Raw genomic sequence first — 26892 nt, forward strand, 5'->3', positions numbered from 1 at the left:
TTTTAAGGTTGTAAAAGTAACTATTTTGCACCTATCCCTTTGAAAAGATAGCTTCATTATCAGCTTCATTATGGCCATTGAGCTCTGTTTATAAATAAATTAGGGGTTTTCATTTCAGCCTGCATGATATATTTTAGGGATGAACTTGATCACCTGATGCAGCTATTGCTTATCCTGAAGGTGGCATTAGACAGATGGGGTCTCATTTGATCTGGTGTTTCCACTTAGATATGAATTCTGATTATTCTTTGGAGAGAAAATCGTTCCTCTCAGCCCACCACACAAGTACTCAGCAATCACAAACTTTCAAGCCAAGTCAACCCGTGTAGCTCTAATTAGCTGTTGTTTTGATCTCTGTGTACAACAATATAGAGTTGGTTACCTAGACAGAAAACAGCACAAGTCAAATTATTAATTAATGAGAAAATGGTTTATTGAATGAATACGCTGGTAAAGATCAATTCAACGAGGAGTCCATATTCTATGAACTCTGTCGAAAGAAGCCCATAACGATGACTCTTATTCAGCAGACTCAGCCTAGAAGGAAACAAGAATAAACCCCATGAAAACCATGATAAAAATCACCCCAAAATAAATGTAGAGATATTTTGTTTTGTATCTAAAGTATTCTCTGCTGTATTTATAATGATGTCCAATATCGCCATGTAAATCATTACCTTTCCAGTATCACGGCTCTTGGCCCTCAGCTTGTTGACCTGGGACTCAGCAATGTCAGCACGCTCCTGAGCCTCCTCCAGCTCGTGCTGGACTTTCCTGAGCTTGGACATGTGAGTGTTGGCCTGCTCCTCCTGTATTTGCAACAAAAGACATTTTGTTACCGTAGCACAAACATTTATGTTGATATGAATTTTGTGTATCATTGTAGACTAAAATAAATAATGATTTTCACTTACAGCTTCTTCAGCCTGTCTCTTGTAAGCCTTGACTTTGAGCTGCAGTTTATCAACCAGATCCTGAAGTCTGCTCATATTCTTCTTGTCCTCTTCAGTCTGTAACCGGAAATGATTGTTACTCATTGAGTGTGAAAAGTGAATGATGAATTTGGAAATTGTAGTTCAGTTAGACAATACCTGGTAGGTCAGCTCCTTCACTCTCCTCTCATATTTACGGACTCCTTTAACAGCATCAACTCCGCGTCTCTGTTCGGCCTCAACTTCAGTTTCCAGCTCACGGACCTGAGATGTAATAGTAGGTAATATAGCACAATAGTTTTATCAAGCTCAGTGACTACAAAATGACATCGAACAGATTTCATAAAGTGATGCTCTATCAGAAGAATTTTTGTTCATATCATACCCTGGACTCCAGTTTCTGCAGCTGCTTCTTGCCACCCTTCATGGCGAGGTTCTCAGCTTCATCCAGACGGTGCTGCAGGTCCTTGACTGTGACCTCCAGGTTCTTCTTCATCCTCTCCAGATGAGCACTGGTGTCCTGTTCCTTCTTCAGCTCCTCTGCCATCATGGCAGCCTGACATAAAGAACCAGAATTAGTTCATTCTCTAAAATTCCTCCAAAATCTTAAGTCCATTGACATTTCATCAAACTTATACATTTTTAAATTCAGTGAATGAAGCTCACATCAGTGATAGCCTTCTTGGCTTTATCCTCAGCATTTCTTGCTTCCTGAACAGCATCGTCCACCTCACCCTGGACCTGGACAAGGTCTGTCTCCAGCTTCTTCTTGGTGTTCAGAAGGCTGGTGTTCTGAATGTTAAAATAAATTCACATTTAATTCAATGTTTTTGGTCCTGAATAACAGCTTGAAGTTATAATCATCGGAATACCAACCTGAGAGTGAAGCAGTCCAACACGCTCACTAGCATCAACCAATTCCTGCTCAGCCACTTTGCGGCCTCTCTCTGTCTGCTCCAGAGCAACTCTGAGCTCCTCAATTTCAGCCAGCATCAGGCCATTTCTGCGCTCCACCATGGCAGCCTGCTCCTTCATGTCTTCCTGTCCTCTGACAGCTTCATCCAGATGCAGTTGTGCATCCTGAATGCAAGAAGAAGAGCTACTATAAGGTTTCTGGCATCCTCAGATATTGTTAATTTTAAGTAGACATGTAATTAAAGTGACCTTGAGCTGTCCCTGGACGTTCCTGAGCTGTTTCTGGGCCTCAGCAGCCTGTCTGTTGGCATGGCTCAGCTGAATCTCCATCTCGTTCAGGTCTCCCTCCATCTTCTTCTTGACTCTCAGGGCATCATTCCTGCTCCTGACCTCAGCGTCAAGAGTGCTCTGCATGGAGTCAATCACCCTCTGGCTGTTCCTCTTGATCTGCTCCATCTCCTCATCCTTCTCTGCAAGCTTCCTGTCAACCTCACCCTTGACCTGGTTGAGCTCAAGTTGGACGCGGAGAATCTTGGCCTCCTCGTGCTCCAGTGTACCCTAAAATAAGACGTTCATGACCCTTTAATTACAGGGCTCTTAAATATTCTGTTAAAAAAATCAAATAAAGAGCAGAATGTTGAATAGATATTCACCTCAGCTTCCTCCAGTGCAGACTGGATTTCACATTTCTCAGTCTCCACAGTCTTCTTGGCCTTCTCAAGCTCATGGATGCTCTTGCCAGACTCACCAATCTGTTCTGTCAGGTCTGAGATCTCCTCTGTGGATTACAACAAATACATTTACAAAATAGATACCAAAATATCTTGAATGCGTTTCGCCCCATTTTGATCATTGTCAGAATGACTCACGCTGAAGGTTCTTGTTCTCTCTCTTCATGGTCTCTAGCTGATCCAGAGCCTCCTCATAGGAGTTCTTCATCTTGAACAGCTCAGTGCTGAGAGAGCGAGCCTCCTTCTGGGCTCCTTCCAGCTCTGCCTGGCCCTCCTCATACTTCTGTTTCCATTCTGCCAGGACCTAAGGTTGTTAAGTAAGCATTCTGTTCAGGACCAGCCTCTAACCTTTGTTAAAATTGAATTTCTTACAAGTGTAGCATTCACCTTATCAAAGTTCCTCTGCTTCTTGTCAAGGTTGGCAGCCAGAGCATTAGCTCTCTCCACATCAATCATGAGGTCCTCAACCTCACCCTGCAGCCTCTGCTTGGTCTTCTCCAAAGAGGCACACTTTGAGTTCACAGCCTCAATGGACTCCTCAGCCTCCTGGAGACGCTGGGCCAGCTTCTTCCTTTAGTAAAGAACAATATGAAGAGGAACACGTTAGGAACACGGTATTTCACAAGTATCTTACAACTACTTGAACCTGGAACCCCCAACTATTCAATTGATACAATTTTTAGGCCATTAGATTAAAAGAATTGTTGGAAAGTCCATTACTTGGCCTCCTCCAGTTCCTCAGTACGCTGGATAGCATCAGTCTCATATTTGGTCCTCCATGTAGCCACCTCGCTGTTGGCCTTGGACATTCCTCTCTGCAGCTCAGCTTTAGCCTCCTGCTCCTCCTCAAACTGCTCTCTGAGCAGGTCGCAGTCATGGCGGGCTGACTGAACAGCATGGGCCAGGGCATTCTTGGCCTAGTCAGCAATATTAAAAGATGTGTGAGTAATTTGGGATTTTAGTTTAAGTAGTACATTGCTATAATGTATCATCCAGTCTTTTGTTCTTTGCATGGATGGAGAAAAAATGTAGGTTCAAGATATTAAAAGGAAGAGTTCATTTGTATGTTGCATATTACTTTAAAACAATCAAAATGTAATTTTGTTGTACCTTGACTTCCTCCTCAATGTGTCTCTTCAGCTCCTCAATCTGCTGAGTGAAAGCCTGCTTGCCCCTGGTCAGCTGGGAAACAAGAGCTTCTTTCTCCTCAACCTGGCGGGAGAACTCACCTGAACGACAACATTGAATGTGTCATTATTGAATATATGCATTATGATGTTACTGCAATTTAAATGTAGGAGTCTCACCATTTTCTGTATGAAGTCGTGCCCTTTGTGCATTCACATCATTCAACTGGCGAACATTTTCATCATTTTTGGCTTTGAGCTCACTCAACTGGTCCTCCAGAGTTCTGCACATTTTTTCCAAGTTGCCCTTTTAAAAACAAGTAAGAGTAAGTAAAATAAGAGTATTTTTTTCATATGGAGCATATTTACATGTTTGAAAATACTGAGAGGGAAAAAATGTACCGATAACAAGTAACTTACCTTTGCTTTGGCAACAGCCTCCATGTTGCTGGAAAGGTCATCAATCTCCATCTTGTACTCGCTCTTCTCCTTCTCGAGCTTCTGCTTGACACGCTGGAGGTTGTCAATCTGCTCGCCCAGCTCTGCAACAGTGTCAGCCTGCTTCTTGCGGAGAGCAGCTGCAGTGGCTTCATGCTGGAGGGTTGACTCCTCAAGATCACGACGCAGCTTCTGGAACTCAGCTTCACGCTTCTTGTTCATCTCAATCTGAGCGGCTGTTGCTCCACCAGCTTCCTCGAGCCTCTCGCTGATCTCTTCAAGCTCCCTGGAAAGGTCAGCCCTCTGCTTCTCAACCTTGGCCCGAGCAGCTCTCTCAGCCTCAATCTCTTCCTCCAGCTCCTCAATACGAGCCTTGATTTTGTGGGAGTAAGAAAAGGATCATTGCTGGAGCGTTCAGTCCCTTGCACTTTCGTTCACTAGACAATAAGTGATGGCAGATAAATTACCTGGAGTTCCTTGATCTTCTTCTGAAGCTGAGCACCAAGAGACTGCTCATCCTCAATCTTGCTGAGGAGCTGGCTGGTCTCAAAGTCCTTCCTGAAAGACAAAAGCAAAAACAGGGTCCATGATATAACTGTACTGAGTGTTTGACCTCTTGGGAAGAGCATGCGTGAATAAAGGAAACCTTAATTTGGTGCATAAGTAAACAATAAATAAAATTACTTCTTGATTTTCTCCTCAGATTGCTGTTTGTCATTCTCCAGATCCATGATGGATTCCTGGGCCAGTTTCAGATCTCCCTCAAGCTTCCTCTTGGCTCTCTCAAGGTCCATGCGAAGCTTCTTCTCCTGCTCCAGTGATCCCTCAAGCTTTTCAGGAAAGATAATTTCATGTCTTTATCCAAGTGAAAATCTGGCTTCAATGCAAAATCATTCCAAAATGTCTTCGTACTCATACTGGTCAAGAAATATCTGTCTTACATCATCCACTTGCTGTTCCAGCTTAGTCTTGGCCTTGGTCAGAGTGTTGACTTTGTCTTCCTCTGCCTGGAGATCATCCAGTGTTTGCTGATGGGCCTCTTGGAGGGCTTTCTTCTCCTTGGTCAACTTGGCAAGAGACTCATCTTGAGATGCCATCTCCTCTGTCAGGTTTTTCACCTGAAAGTGGCATGCAAGGTTAGATTATTTCCCCGACACTTGAAACAATTTGTGGTTCTGAACTCAGTATATATGACATCTCAAATGATTTCAACCTTGTTTTCAGTGGCATGTTTCTCCTTCTCCACTTTAGCCAAGGTAAGCTCTAGGTCATCAATATCCTTCTTCAGCTCAGAGCATTCATCCTCCAGTTTCCTCTTCTTAGCAGTCAGCTCAGCATTGATTTCCTCTTCATCCTCCAGTCTCTCAGTAGTCTCCTTGAGTTTGGCCTCCAGCTGGATCTTGCTCTTAATCAGGCCCTCACACCTTTCCTCAGCATCTGAGAGGTTTTCCACTTCCTAGAATGTGCGGCAATATTCGTATGATGCACTGAATATGTGAAATAAACATTTAGTAATATTCTGAATATGATCATATCTATACTTGTCAATTAGTGTGAGGGTTTGGAGGATTTGATTTATTCACATGCATTCACCATTTTATACATACAAATATAAATCACAAATCACATTTGAGTTTCCCTACTCACAGAAGCAACTTGTAACTGAAGGTCATTCTTCTCCTGCAGCAGGGAAACCATTTTCTCCTCAAGTTCCTTCTTCTTGGCCAAGGCAGTAGCCAGGTCTGACTGCATCTTGTCATAATTCTCCTTCATCTGCTGCAGCTCCTTCTCAGTCTCAGCACTCTTCAGAAGAGGCTTGATCTTGAAGTACAGTTTCAGCCATGGCCAGTTCTTCACATTCATGAATGAACGGACATTGTACTGAATGGTGAAGATAGATTCTCTGTTTTAAAAAGAAAAAAAGTTTTTCATTGAAGCGCTAGACCAAAAACACTCAATTACAATGCATGTACAGTTAAAATGATTATTTTTGTGTCAATCTGTGTTGTGTGTTAATCGAACCTCCTCTCCATCATCTTCACAAACTCCTTTCTCATAACATAGCCTCTGCAGAGAGCCTGAGTCATGGTCACCAGCTCGGCCAGTTTCTCATCTCTCATCTCCTCCAGGGTACCCAGCAGACCAGCTTTGAAGAACACCTGCATTTTTGAAGCGTAAGTTAACAGCCATGAGCACATACAGTTGAAATAGGACATATTCATGTGCAATATGTATCAATCTTTTCCATGAAAATGTACCTTTGTGTGACCAAATCTGTACTGAGTGTGATCCACATCAATGGAGCCAAGCAGCTTCTCTGAAGCTTTCTTGTTGTCGATGAACTGTCCCTCGGGAATGACACTGGCATTCAGGACTTTGTATCTGCATGACAAAATGTGGAAGTTCTTTATTTTCATAGCTCCCTTATTGACATCCTATTATGCGTTTAGAAATCCATTAAATCAGTAATACAAAGATCAGGTGTATTGTCACTTTTTAAGACATTATCTGATTTTAGTTTCTGTTTTTAATTTAAACTGCAGTCACCTCTGCTTGAAGTCACCGTAGAGAATTCTGCTGGGGAAACCCTTTCTGCAGATTCTGATACCTTCCAGCACACCGTTACACCTCAGCTGGTGGATGACCAAGAAGTTCTCCATCAGACCTGTAAATCAACAACATGTTTTGTTGAATTACTTTCAATATAATATTGCTGGTTTTATTGCACAAATATTAACAGTGTTCTTTTTACCTGGGGTCTTTGATTCATTGGGAATCAGGCAGCGCACAAAGTGAGGATGAGTGCTCCTCAAGTTGGTCATCAGCTTGCCCAAGTTCTCCTGTGGATCGATGACATGGGATTAATGTCAAACAGTATTTCAGGATAAGCAATGTTTGGGTTTTTATCAGAAAAGGTTATACTCTACATACCCTGAAAAGAGCAGACACAGTCTGGAAGGAACCACCCTTCTTCTTTCCACCCTTCTTTGCACCAGCATCTGTTTTTTCAAGATATTGTGCAATACAGTTACTCTAATGTTTTTAGCTGTGTTTTTCCAAATCCAAATCAAATTTAATGGAAATGACTTTTCAAAATACAGAATTCTGTCCAATGAAGACCCATGAGTATTTTACTAAAGACAAGTAATGTGACTCTTTCTAGCCATGAATCAGTTTTAAACGTCACAATGTGTTCTTCTCACAAAATTGATAGAAGTGCTACCGTCAATCATTCTTACAAAAATCAACATTTAAAATCAGAAAATAGAGGTTAGAATATTGAACAAAATAGGGCTCCTATACAATCTAGATCCGTGCCTTTTCTCCTGTCTCTTACCCTCAGCTGAAGCATGGGTTGCATAGAGGAAGGACAGAAGTTTGTTTGCAGCTTTCTGGTAGAGCTGCACAACAGAGTCGTTCAGTGGGTCCTTGTTCTTGTCCAGCCAGCCGGCGATGTTGTAATCCACAGTACCAGCATAGTGAACCAGGGAGAAGTGAGCCTCAGCCTTGCCCTTGCCAGGCTTTGGTTTCTCAAAGGCCTTGGTCTTGCCAAGATGCTGATCGTGCAGCTTGTTCTTGAAAGTTGTGTCAGAGGCCTTGGGGAACATGCACTCCTCTTCAAGGATGGAGAAGATGCCCATGGGCTGAGGGTAAATGTTATCATATTAGGTATAATGAAAAATATTCAGATGTTGTCCAGATTTTTTTTTCAATATGTCACTTTATCTCACCTTCTCAATGAGCTCAATGCAGGCAGCCAAATCCATACCGAAGTCAATGAATTCCCACTCAATGCCTTCCTTCTTGTACTCCTCTTGCTCCAGAACGAACATGTGCTGGTTGAAGAACTGCTGCAGTTTCTCATTGGTGAAGTTGATGCAGAGCTGCTCCAAGCTGTTGAACTGTTATTGAAAAAAGTTGGTCAGCTTTGTAAAAATCGTACCTATTAGTATGCTCTCCTTACTATGACATAATAACTACTCACATCGAAGATCTCAAATCCAGCGATATCCAACACTCCAATGAAGAACTGTCTTGGCTGCTTAGTGTCCAACATCTCATTGATACGGATGACCATCCACAAGAACATTTTCTCATAGACAGACTTGCACAGAGCACTGACAGAGTTGTTGACCTAGAAATAGAACATTAATTATAAATGTTGTTTAACTTTGAATTGTGAACACTTCCACTCTTTCAAAAGTTTCTTATCTTACCTGTGGGACGGTTTGACCTTTCGTGACCATCTCATTTCCGACCTTGACTCTGGGATAGCACAGAGCTTTCAGCATGTCAGCAGAGTTCAGGCCCAAGAGGTAGGCGATTTTATCAGCCACTATTGGAAACACAATATTTTTACTCAAATTGCACAAGCTGTTTTGCATCATCCGTTTTGTTCGAATGATTAGTGAATTGCTTAGAAGAGACTATTTTCCGAATTACCCTCAGTGCCATCAGGTTCAGCCTGCTCCTCACGCTGCTTCTGCTTGAATTTCATGTTGCCGTGATGCATCACAGCACCAGTCAGCTTGTAGATGCCGTGTTTCTCCTCTGCGGTGAATCCCAGGATGTCAATGGCGGTCTGTTTTGTACATGAAACCCAGTTAGCCCTCCACAATTCCCCTCATTTTTTCCATGTGTCTTAAACTACTGCTCTTACATCTGTTGCAAGGAACTCCTCCACATCATCAATGCTCTTGACAGTGATTTCACCCTGACTGATCATTGGGTAGTCATAGGGGTTGGTGGTGATCAGGAGAGCCTCTGACATAGAGAAGAAATACATAAGAGACATCTTTTCTCAAGTCCACGTTTTGCTTTGTGCTTTAGTATAGCATACCCAGGAGCTCAGGCTTGTGTCCAGTCATGAGCTGGTAGAAGATATGGTAGCTCCTCTCAGCAGACAGTTGGAAGGTGACACGGGACTTCTCCAACAGGTCTAAGAATTAGATAAAAATATAGTTGTGAAGTGGTGCCAATGACAAATTGAGGGACTGGACTGCATTTCAGACTGGATGTAAACATAATATGTTCAATTTACTCACATGTTTCAATATCAGCTGAGGAGAGTTTGCCAGTGGTACCGAAGTGAATTCTGATAAATTTACCCTAGAGCACCACAACTTTATTGTCAGTTTCATTCATTTTAAGACAACAAAGGACTGGAAGAAGAAACAAAACAACATAATTTTTCCTGTAACTGTGTACTCACAAAACGAGAGGAGTTGTCATTCCTCACAGTCTTGGCATTACCATAGGCCTCCAGCAGAGGGTTGGCAGCAACAATTTGGTCCTCAAGGGAGCCCTACAACAATCAGTGTTTGACGATATTAAGTGCCTATGCTAATGAATAGCCTTCTTCTAATGAACCAATCTCTGACAGTTTTAAAGAAGTGTTACCTGCATCTTGCCTGCTTGTGCTGGTGCTTCTTTCTTAGCTCCAATAGCTGCAATTGTTGCAAAGTACTGGATGACACGCTTGGTGTTGACAGTCTTTCCAGCACCGGATTCTCCACTGGGTTATAGGAGACACAATATTTAGATTTTGCATTGTTATCCTTAAGTCTTAAAAAATGTTTTACCATGGCAGTGTTTGTGTGACTCACGTAATCAGGACAGACTGGTTCTCACGATCTGAAATGCAAGCACACATCGCATGAATTCCTCTTTTTTTCTTGTCATCATTTCCTATTTCAGTATGGTAAAGGTCAGTTCTACACTTTATGCAATAGTTAATCTGATTTTACCTGTGAGCATGAACTGATAGGCATTGTCAGAGATGGAGAAGATGTGGGGTGGGGCCTCAATCCTCTTCTTGCCTCTGTAGGCATTTACACATTGAGCATCGTACACTGGAAGCCATTTGTAGGGATTCACGACGACGCAGAACAACCCAGAGTAGGTCTGAAATAGTAGGTGTAGATGATAAGCATAGATTCATATACAATTTTGTCTGCAGGTACAGATATGCTGCAATAAGTGGAAACTCACGTAGATCATCCATGATGCATAACGCTCTTTGAGGTTATACAGCACACAGGGCTCGTTGAGGTGAGTCATCATGGCCATGTCCTCAATTTTATCAAACTTGGGAGGATTTCTTGGGTGGATTTCATCCTCTTTGACAGTGACAGACTGAATAAAAGGTAAGAAAATTTGTTTGCGTCAAAGAATAATTTCACATGTGAATATTGCAGATTTAAATGTAAATCAACTGCACAGGTCTGTCAGCAATGTTAGTTCTCACCTTCCCACCATCAATGTCCACTGATGCTTTGCCACCCTCTTTCTTTGTGAGTTTACCCTTGAGGTACATCTCTTGAGGATCGACCACAAAGACAGCAGTTTTGGCATCAAATGGAGCACTCTGGGCCTCAATCCTCTCCCTCTCTGGTTTACGGAGGTATATGGCAGCAGCGCCATACTGCTCCATCTCCGCATCTGTACTCATGGTGGCTGTTTAGTTGAGACTAAAAAATGGAATCAAAAGGTAATCATGATTTAATGTTTCACCCATCTGTTTATGTATCTTGCTCATTTTATTGTGACTCATTTTACCTCAGCTCACTCAGGAAAAAAAGTAGTACAGTGACCAGTAGAGTCTTGAGATGCTATCAAAAGACAGTTGAACATGAGAATGATAACTTGTTCAAGTTTGTTCTTCTCACAGCTTATCTTATATAAATGTAAGAGAGCCAAAGATAAGAGTTGCAAAATTCTGCAACAGACTTAAATCTGTTACTATAATCTTCAATCAATCCCTGAAAAGAGATATTGACCACCTACAAAGGATTCAATTGAATATGTATTTGGTGTAAATACCAAACTAATCACTTGCAGGATTATTAAAACAAAATAACTAACATTAAATAAATCCAGAATAATTTAGTGTTTCTTTTGGAGTAATGCTGTCTATATTAGATGTTTTTAAAGGAATTAATAAAACTGAAATTATGAGAGTTCTTATTAACACCCACCAATTTAACAAAAAGTTCCAATTACTCATTAACTATGATAACTTTACTTAGTTATGATACTTCATTAATGTTGCCTTGTGGCTAACTAACAGGGACTCAGAATGAGATCATCACACTCACCTGGTATGGAGGCCTATCAGTTAAGGCTGAGATCCAGGGCTCTTCTTATATAGAGGGTTGGGATGCTTTGTCAGCATTAGCCTCTCACTCAGTATGGTCATGGCCTCTTATCCTCCTGTTGCCTATTTTGTGGCGGGTATATTTGTGGAGCTGGTAAGCAATAATGTGTAATTGCACTGAACTATCAACTGATAAGGTATGATTTGCTTTAAAAACTTTAATACTATTTACTAAAAATGTTTTGTGCATATGAGCATAGCTTTTGGGAAATTTAGATTTTTTACTGTGGAATAACCTGGAGTGCAAATTTGAATAATTAAAAAAAAGCAAACAAACAAAAAAAGAGTTTCACACATGGTTTGGAGAAATAAATATCTTAGTGTTAAAATATGCACTTATTATTTTGCTTCAACATGCTTAGTCTTTATTGTTTTATGGACCATAAATTTACTTTGAAATATTAGAATATTATTCAACTTCTATAAAATATTTTATATATAGTTGTACAAAAATGTCAGTGCTTAATCAGTGACTCTTTACTTTCCTTCAACACACTTCTCTATAATTAATGATCTGTTCTTAAACACTAATTGAATGAAGCAGAAATCCTAAATACTGTCATTTAGAACAGTGTGATTAGAGTCAAAATATGATTAAATCAAATAAACTCTGACTACTGAGAGAGAAAGGTTGGCCGTTCATTCACTGCTGCTTCAGTGCTGCCCCACTACTGCCTCCAAGTGCAATCACAAAAATAATCTTAAGATAACATCAATCATGAATTAATTTAGTGTATGAATAGTCATTATTAATGAGTGTCTTGATTTAGAGGATATGAGGGGTGTGATTAGCATGACAAATTAACATCACATCAACAATCTTCATTTTAATTTATGTGTAGCTTTGGGAGTTGGCTTTGGAAACTCATCCAGATTCCATGGTATACAGTGTCAGAACACACGCATGTTTTAGATCTCTGACATGAAAGAAAGTTCAGCCTTAAATAACAGTAATAAAAGTCAGTTGTTCACAAGTGTTTATTAAATGTGAATGTTAATCTTTTACAAAAACTCTGAGTTAATTCACGAGAATGTTGATTTATTATGCTTGATAATTGATCAGAATGACACTAATTATACTGAAACTTAAATTTAGCAAATCAACACATGTCCTGGTGATGCAATATATTCAGTGTAATAAAAAAAAAAAATTACCGTACTAGTATTCAAATTAAATTGCCTACTTCAAAATGAACCAGTATCAAATAAGACTATGTGGCTGATATTTCAAATGAGCCAGGCATATCATTCAGTTTTGGAAGCACACCCAGATATTTTAGGTCTACTGTTACCTGACTGTGGCCCAACTCCTGCATCTCATATTCCTGTAATAAAATTAAAGATGGGGCTATGTCCATACAAGTTCATTCGTCTGTTGAGTCTCCCTAAATGGATATGCAAACAGTTGGCATCTCAACTGAGATCAGGCTCTAAATAAGTTCCACATTATGAATTTCATCCCCTTGCTATATTTGATACTGCAAGCATCCGACATCTGTTTAATACGCATGATACGTTTCACCTGGCAGATCTTGAAGCCTTAATCCCATGATTGCAATTTGGGTACATTTTGAGTGATTGCAAAAGATGTAAAGTTGCAGCAACAAAAAAAATCATAAAGTGGGTGAATGTTTTAATTTTTATGTTTTATTTATTTATTTTATTTTCACAAGGGAAAAAATGTAATTGGACAATATTCATCTATTGATGCAAAGACATAACACATAACCATAATCAAATATACTTGTTTGTGCTTAATTTTCTGTCAGTAACTGTCAGTTACTGCTTCAAAATGCATTTTCATATATCTAAAGAAGCATTGATATTGTGGTTTATTTGCATGTTAGGAAGTCACATTCAGTCACCAGTGTAGCTTATCCCCTTCTCCAATTCTCTTCTGCAAGATCCTCCCACTGCTATTGCTGTAAAGAGAGACTCATGATTTCAAAGTCAAACCTGCTGTTTCCATACATTGTAGACGTTATTGTCACTGCTCAAACCAAAATTGTATCTTAAAAAAATCCAGTTTCATATATCAATTCATTTCAATGTTACTGTGAAATTGATATGTTTACTCGGTTATCATACACTCCCTTCGGAAAAGTACTGTGTGATGTGAGATCTTGTCAGCAGATGCTTAAATTGACACTCGTTCTGCTCCAAGGAACCAAGTCAGGTTGTCCAGGAGACTTAGTGTGAAGACCTGGGACTTAGCTGGTGTATCTATTGTGTGTTTTTACTTTTACAACACGAGCATTTACAAATCTTGGCTGACCCTCTCTTGTTGTTTTTTTTGTTAAACAGCATGCATTTGTAATTGTATGTTTAGAAAAAGAACTCACATCTTTGAAGTAATAATCTGCAGTATTATTAGCATTCCTTCCTGGGAAAGTGGAGCACTGATAATAGCAGAGGGAATGCAAGATTGTAATTCCGCTGTGTTCAAAAAATAAAACTCACATTATCTGTCCGCCTATATTTACTGCTTAAGTTGTTAAACAGGCATGTGGAATGTATACTCCTGGCTTGGGCATGCAATGAGCCAATGAGCAAGACCACATGGGGAGCGAAATGTGCAAATTTGTAGGAGTTTGAGCACAAACAAACTGAAAGTGAAGAACAAGGCATTCTGGGTGTTATTTATTTTCCATGACATCTCTCTGAGGGGTTGCAAAACAGAGGTTCCACCTTTGTGTTTTCTGATTTATACATTATTTGCCGAATCCAGATTATAAATTTAATCTGATCACAATTGGTATCACTCCTAGGGAGATATAAATTATTCATGTCATTTTAAAAGTTTTAATTCATCCTTTTTCACTGCTCACAACTTCCTTTAAGTTATTTGTTTTTTTTTTTTGATGCTGATGCTAAACCACATGGCAAGCTGCTTATTATACATCCATCTCTGAAATACCGTCTTTCAGACAAAACTTTTCTTTTCTAGGAAAACAAATCAGTTAACAAAAGAGAAATGACAGAATCCAGGATGTTGATGACAAATATTACCTTTATTGAAATGTTAAAGAGCCCTCAACCACTGGTTCATATTTTATGAACACTGCTGAAAAGCCTGAACTGCATGGTGACTCTTACTCAGCAGACTCAGCCTAAAGACAAAAGACAGCGGGGGTTAATTTGCATGATCATTTCAAAATCCAAATAGATGTGATTTGTGATATATATATATATATGTATATATGTATATATATGTGTGTGCGCAGGTGACTTCATTTCAGTGTGGTTTCCAGGTGATCATACAACAACAAATTACCTTGCCAGGATCGCGGCTCTTAGCTCTTAGCTTGTTGACCTGAGACTCAGCGATATCAGCACGTTCCTGAGCCTCCTCCATCTCATGCTGGACCTTCCTCAGCCTGGACATGTGTGTGTTGGCCTGTTCCTCCTGTGAGGGGGTAATAAGTACATAGTGTAAGCCAAATAATGATAATACCTTATTGGTTTCAATGTCAGAAGTTTTACTTACAGCTTCTTCAGCCTGTCTCTTGTAAGACTTCACTTTGAGCTGCAGTTTATCCACCAGATCCTGTAGTCTGGTCACATTCTTCTTGTCCTCTTCGGTCTTTTTGTAAAAAGGATTATATTGTGAATAGTAAATTTAGGTAATTAATTATAATTTGGAGATGCATATGACTAAAATTAAAGATACCTGGTAAGTCAGCTCCTTCACTCTCCTCTCATATTTGCGGACTCCTTTAACAGCATCAGCTCCGCGTCTCTGCTCGGCCTCAACTTCAGTTTCCAGCTCACGCACCTGAGATGTGATAATAGGTAATACGGCCCAGGAGGTTCCTTAATCTTGGTGACTTCAGGATGACAGAATTTATTTCATATAGTAATGCTCCTTCGGAAGAATTTTTGCTCATATCATACCCTGGACTCCAGTTTCTGCAGCTGCTTCTTGCCACCCTTCATGGCGAGGTTCTCAGCCTCATCCAGACGGTGCTGCAGGTCCTTGACTGTGACCTCCAGGTTCTTCTTCATCCTCTCCAGATGAGCACTGGTGTCCTGTTCCTTCTTCAGCTCCTCTGCCATCATGGCAGCCTGACATAAAGAACCAGAATTAGTTCATTCTCTAAATTTCCTCCAAAATCTTAAGTCCAGTGACATTTCGTCAAACTGATACATTTTTAAATTCAGTGAATGAAGCTCACATCAGTGATAGCCTTCTTGGCTTTATCCTCAGCATTTCTTGCTTCCTGAACAGCATCGTCCACCTCACCCTGGACCTGGACAAGGTCTGTCTCCAGCTTCTTCTTGGTGTTCAGAAGGCTGGTGTTCTGAATGTTAAAACAAATTCACATTTAATTCAATGTTTTTTTGTCCTAGATTACAGCTTGAAGTTATAATCATTGGAATACCAACCTGAGAGTGAAGCAGTCCAACACGCTCACTAGCATCAACCAATTCCTGCTCAGCCACTTTGCGGCCTCTCTCTGTCTGCTCCAGAGCAACTCTGAGCTCCTCAATTTCAGCCAGCATCAGGCCATTTCTGCGCTCCACCATGGCAGCCTGCTCCTTCATGTCTTCCTGTCCTCTGACAGCTTCATCCAGATGCAGTTGTGCATCCTGAATGCAAGAAGCACTACTATAAGGTTTCTGGCATCCTCAGATATTGTTAATGTTTAATAGACATGTAATGAAAGTGACCTTGAGCTGTCCCTGGACGTTCCTGAGCTGTTTCTGGGCCTCAGCAGCCTGTCTGTTGGCATGGCTCAGCTGAATCTCCATCTCGTTCAGGTCTCCCTCCATCTTCTTCTTGACTCTCAGGGCATCATTCCTGCTCCTGACCTCAGCGTCAAGAGTGCTCTGCATGGAGTCAATCACCCTCTGGCTGTTCCTCTTGATCTGCTCCATCTCCTCATCCTTCTCTGCAAGCTTCCTGTCAACCTCACCCTTGATCTGGTTAAGCTCAAGTTGGACGCGGAGAATCTTGGCCTCCTCGTGCTCCAGTGTACCCTAAAATAAGATGTTCATGACCCTTTGATTACAGGGCTCTTAAATATTCTGTTAAAAAAATCAAATAAAGAGCAGAATGTTGAATTGACATTCACCTCAGCTTCCTCCAGTGCAGACTGGATTTCACATTTCTCAGTCTCCACACTCTTCTTGGCCTTCTCAAGCTCATGGATGCTCTTGCCAGACTCACCAATCTGTTCTGTCAGGTCTGAGATCTCCTCTGTGGATTACAACAAATACATTTACAAAATAGATACCAAAATATCTTGAATGCGTTTCGCCCCATTTTGATTATTGTCAGAATGACTCACGCTGAAGGTTCTTGTTCTCTCTCTTCATGGTCTCTAGCTGATCCAGAGCCTCCTCATAGGAGTTCTTCATCTTGAACAGCTCAGTGCTGAGAGAGCGAGCCTCCTTCTGGGCTCCTTCCAGCTCTGCCTGGCCCTCCTCATACTTCTGTTTCCATTCTGCCAGGACCTAAGGTTGTTAAGTAAGCATTCTGTTCAGGACCAGCCTCTAACCTTTGTTAAAATTGAATTTCTAACAAGTGTAGCATTCACCTTATCAAAGTTCCTCTGCTTCTTGTCAAGGTTGGCAGCCAAAGAATTAGCTCTCTCCACATCAATCATGAGGTCCTCAACCTCACCCTGCAGCCTCTGCTTGGTCTTCTCCAAAGAGGCACACTTTGAGTTCACAGCCTCAATGGACTCCTCAGCCTCCTGGAGACGCTGGGCCAGCTTCTTCCTTTAGTAAAGTACAATATGAAGAGGAACATGTTAGGAACACGGTATTTCACAAGTATCTTACAACTACTTGAACCTGGAAACCCCAACTATTCAATTGATACAATTTTTAGGCCATTAGATTAAAAGAATTGTTGGAAAGTCCATTACTTGGCCTCCTCCAGTTCCTCAGTACGCTGGATAGCATCAGTCTCATATTTGGTCCTCCATGTAGCCACCTCGCTGTTGGCCTTGGACATTCCTCTCTGCAGCTCAGCTTTAGCCTCCTGCTCCTCCTCAAACTGCTCTCTGAGCAGGTCGCAGTCATGGCGGGCTGACTGAACAGCATGGGCCAGGGCATTCTTGGCCTAGTCAGCAATATTAAAAGATGTGTGAGTAATTTGGGATTTTAGTTTAAGTAGTACATTGCTATAATGTATCATCCAGTCTTTTGTTCTTTGCATGGATGGAGAAAAAATGTAGGTTCAAGATATTAAAAGGAAGAGTTCATTTGTATGTTGCATATTACTTTAAAACAATCAAAATGTAATTTTGTTGTACCTTGACTTCCTCCTCAATGTGTCTCTTCAGCTCCTCAATCTGCTGAGTGAAAGCCTGCTTGCCCCTGGTCAGCTGGGAAACAAGAGCTTCTTTCTCCTCAACCTGGCGGGAGAACTCACCTGAACGACAACATTGAATATGTCATTATTGAATATATGCATTATGATGTTACTGCAATTTAAATGTAGGAGTCTCACCATTTTCTGTATGAAGTCGTGCCCTTTGTGCATTCACATCATTCAACTGGCGAACATTTTCATCATTTTTGGCTTTGAGCTCACTCAGCTGGTCCTCCAGAGTTCTGCACATTTTTTCCAAGTTGCCCTTTTAAAAACAAGTAAGAGTAAGTAAAATAAGAGTATTTTTTTCATGTGGAGCATATTTACACGTTTGAAAATACTGAAAGGGAAAAAATGTACAGTTTATAAAACAGACCACTTACCTTTGATTTGGCAACAGCCTCCATGTTGCTGGAAAGGTCATCAATCTCCATCTTGTACTCGCTCTTCTCCTTCTCGAGCTTCTGCTTGACACGCTGGAGGTTGTCAATCTGCTCGCCCAGCTCTGCAACAGTGTCAGCCTGCTTCTTGCGGAGAGCAGCTGCAGTGGCTTCATGCTGGAGGGTTGACTCCTCAAGATCACGACGCAGCTTCTGGAACTCAGCTTCACGCTTCTTGTTCATCTCAATCTGAGCGGCTGTTGCTCCACCAGCTTCCTCGAGCCTCTCGCTGATCTCTTCAAGCTCCCTGGAAAGGTCAGCCCTCTGCTTCTCAACCTTGGCCCGAGCAGCTCTCTCAGCCTCAATCTCTTCCTCCAGCTCCTCAATACGAGCCTTAATTTTGTGGGAGTAAGAAAAGGATCATTGCTGGAGCGTTCAGTCCCTTGCACTTTCGTTCAATAGACAATAAGTGATGGCAGATAAATTACCTGAAGTTCCTTGATCTTCTTCTGAAGCTGAGCACCAAGAGACTGCTCATCCTCAATTTTGCTGAGGAGCTGGCTGGTCTCAAAGTCCTTCCTGAAAGACAAAAGCAAAAACAGGGTCCATGATATAACTGTACTGAGTGTTTGACCTCTTGGGAAAAGCATGCGTGAATAAAGGAAACCTTAATTTGTTGCATAAGTAAACAATGAATAAAATTACTTCTTGATTTTCTCCTCAGATTGCTGTTTGTCATTCTCCAGATCCATGATGGATTCCTGGGCCAGTTTCAGATCTCCCTCAAGCTTCCTCTTGGCTCTCTCAAGGTCCATGCGAAGCTTCTTCTCCTGCTCCAGTGATCCCTCAAGCTTTTCAGGAAAGATAATTTCATGTCTTTATCCAAGTGAAAATCTGGCTTCAATGCAAAATCATTCCAAAATGTCTTCATACTCATACTGGTCAAGAAATATCTGTCTTACATCATCCACTTGCTGTTCCAGCTTAGTCTTGGCCTTGGTCAGAGTGTTGACTTTGTCTTCCTCTGCCTGGAGATCATCCAGTGTTTGCTGATGGGCCTCTTGGAGGGCTTTCTTCTCCTTGGTCAACTTGGCAAGAGACTCATCTTGACATGCCATCTCCTCTGTCAGGTTTTTCACCTGAAAGTGGCATGCAAGGTTAGACCATTTCCATACCAATTGATACAATTTGTGGTTCTGAACTCAGTATATATGACATTTCAAATGATTTCAACCTTGTTTTCAGTGGCATGTTTCTCCTTCTCCACTTTCGCCAAGGTAAGCTCCAGGTCATCAATATCCTTCTTCAGCTCAGAGCATTCATCCTCCAGTTTCCTCTTCTTAGCAGTCAGCTCAGCATTGATTTCCTCTTCATCCTCCAGTCGCTCATTTGACTCCTTGAGTTTGGCCTCCAGCTGGATCTTGCTCTTAATCAGGCCCTCACACCTTTCCTCAGCATCTGAGAGGTTCTCAGATTCCTATAATTTTAAGACTAATATGTTAATAAATATACCAGTTTTAGGCAAGCCAATAATTAAATAAGATAATGTTTGGTGTCCTTCAGGATCCTTTTTCAATTAATAAACACAGTTATTTGTAGTGGATTGATACAACCATCAACAGTGTTTGTAGACCACTCACAGAAGCAACTTGTAACTGAAGGTCATTCTTTTCCTGCAGCAGGGAAACCATTTTCTCCTCAAGGTCCTTCTTCTTGGCCAAGGCAGTAGCCAGGTCTGACTGCATCTTGTCATAATTCTCCTTCATCTGCTGCAGCTCCTTCTCAGTCTCAGCACTCTTCAGAAGAGGCTTGATCTTGAAGTACAGTTTCAGCCATGGCCAGTTCTTCACATTCATGAATGAACGGACATTGTACTGAATGGTGAAGATAGATTCTCTGTTTTAAAAAGAAAAAAAGTTTTTCATTGAAGCGCTAGACCAAAAACACTCAATTACAATGCATGTACAGTTAAAATGATTATTTTTGTGTCAATCTGTATTGTGTGTTAATCGAACCTCCTCTCCATCATCTTCACAAACTCCTTTCTCATAACATAGCCTCTGCAGAGAGCCTGAGTCATGGTCACCAGCTCGGCCAGTTTCTCATCTCTCATCTCCTCCAGGGTACCCAGCAGACCAGCTTTGAAGAACACCTGCATTTTTGAAGCGTAAGTTAACAGCCATGAGCACATACAGTTGAAATAGGACATATTCATGTGCAATATGTATCAATCTTTTCCATGAAAATGTACCTTTGTGTGACCAAATCTGTACTGAGTGTGATCCACATCAATGGAGCCAAGCAGCTTCTCTGAAGCTTTCTTGTTGTCGATGAACTGTCCCTCGGGAATGACACTGGCATTCAGGACTTTGTATCTGCATGACAAAATGTGGAGGTTCTTTATTTTCATAGCTCCCTTATTGACATCCTATTATGCGTTTAGAAATCCATTAAATCAGTAATACAAAGATCAGGTGTATTGTCACTTTTTAAGACATTATCTGATTTTAGTTTCTGTTTTTAAGTTAAACTGCAGTCACCTCTGCTTGAAGTCACCGTAGAGAATTCTGCTGGGGAAACCCTTTCTGCAGATTCTGATACCTTCCAGCACACCGTTACACCTCAGCTGGTGGATGACCAAGAAGTTCTCCATCAGACCTGTAAATCAACAACATGTTTTGTTGAATTACTTTCAATATAATATTGCTGGTTTTATTGCACAAATATTAACAGTGTTCTTTTTACCTGGGGTCTTTGATTCATTGGGAATCAGGCAGCGCACAAAGTGAGGATGAGTGCTCCTCAAGTTGGTCATCAGCTTGCCCAAGTTCTCCTGTGGATCGATGACATGGGATTAATGTCAAACAGTATTTCAGGATAAGCAATGTTTGGGTTTTTATCAGAAAAGGTTATACTCTACATACCCTGAAAAGAGCAGACACAGTCTGGAAGGAACCACCCTTCTTCTTTCCACCCTTCTTTGCACCAGCTTCTGTTTTTTCAAGATATTGTGCAATACAGTTACTCTAATTTTTTTAGCTGTATTTTCCAAATCCAAATTAAATGTAATAAAAATGACTTTTCAAAATATAGAATTCTGTCACAATCACACAATATATCTTTTCTTCCAATAAAGACCCATGAATATTTTACTAAAGACAAGTAATGTGCCTCTTTGTAGCCATGAATCAGTTTTAAACGTCACAATGTGTTTTTCTCACAAAATTGATAGAAGTGCTACCGTCAATCATTCTTACAAAAATCAACATTTAAAATCAGAAAATAGAGGTTAGAATATTGAACAAAATAGGGCTCCTATACAATCTAGATCCGTGCCTTTTCTCCTGTCTCTTACCCTCAGCTGAAGCATGGGTTGCATAGAGGAAGGACAGAAGTTTGTTTGCAGCTTTCTGGTAGAGCTGCACAACAGAGTCGTTCAGTGGGTCCTTGTTCTTGTCCAGCCAGCCGGAGATGTTGTAATCCACAGTACCAGCATAGTGAACCAGGGAGAAGTGAGCCTCAGCCTTGCCCTTGCCAGGCTTTGGTTTCTCAAAGGCCTTGGTCTTGCCAAGATGCTGATCGTGCAGCTTGTTCTTGAAAGTTGTGTCAGAGGCCTTGGGGAACATGCACTCCTCTTCAAGGATGGAGAAGATGCCCATGGGCTGAGGGTAAATGTTATCATATTAGATATAATGAAAAATATTCAGATGTTGTCCAGATTTTTTTTTCAATATGCCACTTTATCTCACCTTCTCAATGAGCTCAATGCAGGCAGCCAAATCCATACCGAAGTCAATGAATTCCCACTCAATGCCTTCCTTCTTGTACTCCTCTTGCTCCAGAACGAACATGTGGTGATTGAAGAACTGCTGCAGTTTCTCATTGGTGAAGTTGATGCAGAGCTGCTCCAAGCTGTTGAACTGTTATTGAAGAAATTCAGTCAGCTCTATAAAATTGTGCCCATTAGTATGCTCTCCTTACTATAACATAATAACTACTCACATCGAAGATCTCAAATCCAGCGATATCCAACACTCCAATGAAGAACTGTCTTGGCTGCTTAGTATCCAACATCTCATTGATACGGATGACCATCCACAAGAACATTTTCTCATAGACAGACTTGCACAGAGCCATGACAGAGTTGTTGACCTAGAAATAGAACATTAATTATAAATGTTGTTTAACTTTGAATTGTGAACACTTCCACTCTTTCAAAAGTTTCTTATCTTACCTGTGGGACGGTTTGACCTTTCGTGACCATCTCATTTCCGACCTTGACTCTGGGATAGCACAGAGCTTTCAGCATGTCAGCAGAGTTCAGGCCCAAGAGGTAGGCGATTTTATCAGCCACTATTGGAAACACAATATTTTTACTCAAATTGCACAAGCTGTTTTGCATCATCCGTTTTGTTCGAATGATTAGTGAATTGCTTAGAAGAGACTATTTTCCGAATTACCCTCAGTGCCATCAGGTTCAGCCTGCTCCTCACGCTGCTTTTGCTTGAATTTCATGTTGCCGTGATGCATCACAGCACCAGTCAGCTTGTAGATGCCGTGTTTCTCCTCTGCGGTGAATCCCAGGATGTCAATGGCAGTCTGTTTTGTACATGAAACTCAGTTAGCCCTCCACAATTCCCCTCATTTTTTTCAATTTGCCTTAAACTTCTGCTCTTACATCTGTTGCAACAAACTCCTCCACATCATCAATGCTCTTGACAGTGATTTCACCCTGACTGATCATTGGGTAGTCATAGGGGTTGGTGGTGATCAGGAGAGCCTCTGTAATGAAGGAAATGCAACACTTGCCATCCATTCTTCTTTGGGCTTTGTTTTTTATTACCATATTTATATTTCAGTATAGCATACCCAGTAGCTCAGGCTTGTGTCCAGTCATCAGCTGATAGAAGATATGGTAGCTCCTTTCAGCAGACAGTTGGAAGGTGACACGTGACTTCTCCAGCAAGTCTAAATATAAGAAAAGTCAGTTATTAGTTGGTTAACATACTGTATTCCAGTCGCCGTAAAGTGGCACTGATTACAAATTTAGGAACTGAACTGCATTCACAGTAGAGGTCAACAAAGCAATTTGTTTAGATTACTCACATGTTTCAATATCAGCGGAGGACAGTTTGCCAGTGGTACCAAAGTGAATCCTGATAAATTTACCCTGTAAGAGAGAAAAATCTGTGATGATCAGCTGCTATGACGAAAATAAAACACTCATTTTGTTACTTAAATACTTACAAAACGAGAGGAGTTGTCATTCCTCACAGTCTTGGCATTACCATAGGCTTCCAGCAGAGGGTTGGCTGCAATGATTTGATCTTCCAGGGAACCCTACAAGAAGATCTACATTAATTTGGATTGCAAAGTGTTCTAAGATACTTGTTAACAGCCGTGAAAGTAGTTTTACCCCCATCTTGTTTGCTGCTTGCTCCTTCTTCTGCCCAGTCACTGCAATTGTTGCAAAGTACTGGATGACACGCTTGGTGTTGACAGTCTTTCCAGCACCGGATTCTCCACTGGGGGAGGAGAATAATTCTGTGAGAATTAGCACTCTTTTCATTACAATTTTTTTGTAACTAGGTATTTGTAAGTTACTCACGTGATCAGAATAGACTGGTTCTCACGATCTAAAACAAACAAATCATTCAACGTCTAATCAATACCTATTTTTTTTAGATTAAACATTTGTTTAGTAATAATATACTGACGCCATGTGAAATTAGTTAAATAAATCACCTGTGAGCATGAACTGATAGGCATTGTCAGAGATGGAGAAGATGTGGGGTGGGGCCTCAATCCTCTTTTTGCCTCTGTAGGCAATGACAACCTGAGCGTCGTACACTGGAAGCCACTTGTAGGGGTTCACAACAACACAAAACAGGCCAGAGTAGGTCTAGAAAAAGAAGATTATTGTATTTAAGTTTCTTTAAACACATTGCCTCGTTACTCAACATGTTCTAAAAATTTAGCCTTAACTTTGATTAATATTTATGGATAACATATCACTAGCAAAGGGTTGTTTATTCCAGCACTAAGTTTTCACTTAGATTTTTGGGTTAAGTTACAAACTCACGTAGATCATCCATGATGCAAAACGCTCTTTGAGGTTATACAACACAGCGGGCTCGTTGAGGTGGGTCATCATGGCCATGTCCTCAATTTTATCAAACTTGGGAGGATTCATAGAGTGGATTTCATCCTCTTTTACAGTTACACTCTGAATGGGAAATTCAATTAGAATAATTATTTTACTTGGATTGTTTTAATGATTTCTCAATGTATTCATCCATACAAGGTAGTTCGAATTAGCATTTCCCTACCTTTCCATCCAAAGTCTCGACAGTGGCTTTGCCACCCTCCTTTTTCACAAGTTTACCCTTGACATACATCTCGTCTGGAACAGTCACAAAGTAGGCTGTCTTGGCATCAAATGGTGCAGTTTGTGCCTCAAGTCGCTCCTTCTCTGGTTTGCGCAAGTAGATTGAGGCAGGCCCGAAGGCCTCCATCTCTGCGTCTGTGCTCATGATGGCACTTTAGAAGGGACTGAAAACAGGAGTTTTTAATTATTCACAGAATATGTAGACTTGAAATAATTTTTTTACAATATCTGATACTGGTATTATGAGTGCTCTGACACTATACCTTAGCTTGATCCCAGCTAAAAGGCACAGAATGTGTTGGAATCTAAGGATCATATTCAAAACAGATCATTGCATATGACACAAAGCAAAATATCTCATTGACGTAAATTGACAATCACATTGAAATCTCAAACAAACTCAGCCATTATAAAAGGATCCGCAAAGATTAAAAATATGATCACTTATACTAGTATATTTATTTTACTTTGGACTTGTTACCAACATATTTTTGTTCTTTATAAAATACCCAAGCAGTATCTAAAGCATTCTTATCATGTATAAATTCAGTCAAACTTTTCTAAAAAGTCAAAATCAATTGTGAAAGTCTTGAAAAATCTTTGACACCTTATGTTTTCCTTTTCAGAAAGTACACATAAGACATGCTTCAAGTAATACAATGTGTCACGTACTACATGTTGCATTCACCATGAAATAATAACACATTAGATACTATTGCATTAGACTACTACATTAGACACTTACTAACCTGGTGGAAGAGGCCTGTCAGTTCTTGGAGGAGCCTGAAGCTGCTGCTTTTATAGAGACTCAGACTGCCTGGTCAGCAGCACTCCACCACTCGATTTGGTCAAGTATCCCTGTCATCTTGAGACTCATGTTGTGACAGATATGGCTTTTTTAAGATGTCATACATATGCAAAATGTCAAAACCGAGCAATTCGATTATTACACATGTTGGCTGGGAAGAATGATAAATAAGTAAAGAAAAAAAAAATTAAATGCTGATAAAAGTACTGTGCTTTGAAATCCATTTTTGGGTCCCTTAACTTGTTGCCCTTACTAAGATGCAGTCAAATGTCAACTGTATTGAGTGTCAGACCTATCCCAAATTTAAAATCATTAAGATACAATTGAAACATTGTCTCGGTTTTTACAAAAACCACAATGAACACGAAGCAAACAACAACAACAAAACTTCTCAGTGCTACTTTGCATTGATAAAATACTATACGTTGAAGGCTTATGATATGTTATAATAATGATAATTACCAACATGTGCTATTGAAGTTCTTCAAGTTAACTGCCTAACCGCTCATAAGATGTATCAGTCATGGCTATATTCCAAAAAAGTTTGTTCCAAAATAGATTCCGTGCGGGACATTGCCCGGTTTTTAAACATATAATTTGTGCCAATAAATTCAATAAATTTAGTGTATGACTCAGGATGTAATTTATTACTTTATAATATGAAGTGGTCCCTGTGGAACCCATGCTATTAAACATGCATCGCCAGGAATGGAAGACAATTTTGGAGAAGCACCCAAGTGGTGCTGGTATATGGTTGCAGGATACCAGTCCATCTCATATTCCTCTAATAAAACTGAATGTAAGGCCTGTTACTCAAAGTTCAAGTGGTATTACTCCTTTCCTTAGAAGGACTTGTGGAACATTTGCCAACATGACTGAGATAAGACCTATATTAAGTCCCACTCAGATATCAAAGATGTTTATCCATGTGTGTTACACTTGATTCTAGGGAAGTTGTTGCTGTTATGGAAAGCCAGTGTCCTTGAAAAACTATGCGACTCTAGTTTTGAGACATTGTTGGCATAGGTTCCCAAATAAAATGGCATACATGATATGAGAAAGAGCTGAGATGTTGAAATACATATTAGAAGTATTAATGTCAAATTTAACAATTAATTTCTAAATATATTAATTTGGCACCAGCTCATACAAAAGCAAGTACATATAGTTCGCCTGCAACATATACCATGACACAAATGTACACATTAAACCCTTATGGTATGTTCAGTTAAGACCTATCTATTTCAGTTCCATGTGAACTTTATTGTCACTTGCGACTGAAATGTCAGTGACAGTGCAGTTAACCACAATTTAGTTCGTCTTCAATGGAGCACAATACTATAATGCGTCAAGGAAATGTTTAATGACACATTATTGATCTTAGGAAATGTTATTGTAGGCTGTCATCCAAAACCTAGAATTGCTATTTGTTCTTTTGTCTACGATACAGTTTGGCGATCCCATCATCAAGAAGTCATCCAGCCAGCTTCAGGATGATTTACAGTAAATAGAAGGACTATGGACAGGGACATTACGGACAGTAATCGATACGCACACATGCAATAATACAGCTATCGAAAAAAAAAATGAAATAGATTTTCAAGTAAAAGGAAGTATTGTATGTTGAAAAATATACCGTTCAAAAATGTACTGTGAATATGTGATAGAATCTGGTTTGCTGTTTGTCCTGTATTG

General features: G+C 40.4%; 1 protein-coding gene across 1 annotated transcript; it reads right to left on the bottom strand.

Annotated features, from left to right (window-relative positions):
* Positions 1-411: 411 nt before the first annotated feature.
* LOC147217279 (uncharacterized) lies at positions 412-25230 on the bottom strand. Its single transcript, XM_086176432.1, has 80 exons — positions 25139-25230; positions 24653-24694; positions 24331-24553; positions 24084-24227; positions 23747-23903; positions 23610-23637; positions 23418-23526; positions 23249-23341; positions 23108-23171; positions 22871-22969; positions 22680-22783; positions 22462-22600; positions 22236-22354; positions 22004-22153; positions 21751-21921; positions 21357-21663; positions 20926-20993; positions 20747-20834; positions 20542-20659; positions 20253-20376; positions 20017-20153; positions 19642-19897; positions 19236-19478; positions 18964-19140; positions 18707-18852; positions 18490-18580; positions 18005-18394; positions 17760-17886; positions 17563-17681; positions 17173-17369; positions 16840-17023; positions 16591-16756; positions 16375-16499; positions 15971-16279; positions 15686-15889; positions 15475-15600; positions 15194-15364; positions 14970-15074; positions 14787-14882; positions 14574-14705; positions 14396-14409; positions 10391-10604; positions 10135-10278; positions 9891-10047; positions 9750-9777; positions 9544-9658; positions 9356-9448; positions 9189-9252; positions 8984-9082; positions 8804-8907; positions 8587-8725; positions 8361-8479; positions 8129-8278; positions 7875-8045; positions 7481-7787; positions 7075-7142; positions 6896-6983; positions 6691-6808; positions 6402-6525; positions 6166-6302; positions 5791-6046; positions 5357-5599; positions 5085-5261; positions 4828-4973; positions 4611-4701; positions 4126-4515; positions 3886-4012; positions 3689-3807; positions 3299-3495; positions 2966-3149; positions 2717-2882; positions 2501-2625; positions 2097-2405; positions 1809-2012; positions 1599-1724; positions 1318-1488; positions 1092-1196; positions 915-1010; positions 678-809; positions 412-537 (listed from the first exon to the last, which is right to left on the bottom strand). The coding sequence occupies exons 3-80, from the start codon at positions 24532-24534 to the stop codon at positions 520-522; spliced, it is 11622 nt and encodes a 3873-aa protein (XP_086032558.1). The 5' UTR covers positions 24535-24553; positions 24653-24694; positions 25139-25230; the 3' UTR covers positions 412-519.
* Positions 25231-26892: the final 1662 nt, after the last annotated feature.

Source organism: Fistularia commersonii, chromosome 28, assembly GCF_037954325.1.
Source record: "Fistularia commersonii isolate RoL2024-O1a breed Wild chromosome 28, RoL_Fcom_v1.0, whole genome shotgun sequence".
Lineage (NCBI taxonomy): Eukaryota > Metazoa > Chordata > Actinopteri > Syngnathiformes > Fistulariidae > Fistularia > Fistularia commersonii.

Coding starts and splice junctions, on each gene's coding strand:
- LOC147217279 (XM_086176432.1), bottom strand. CDS start 24,534: ATGAGCACAGACGCAGAGATGGAGGCCTTCGGGCCTGCCTCAATCTAC. Junction 20,660..20,746: donor CAATGAATCAAAGACCCCAG/GTAAAAAGAACA, acceptor GTTGATTTACAG/GTCTGATGGAGAACTTCTTG. Junction 2,883..2,965: donor AGCAGAGGAACTTTGATAAG/GTGAATGCTACA, acceptor TAACAACCTTAG/GTCCTGGCAGAATGGAAACA.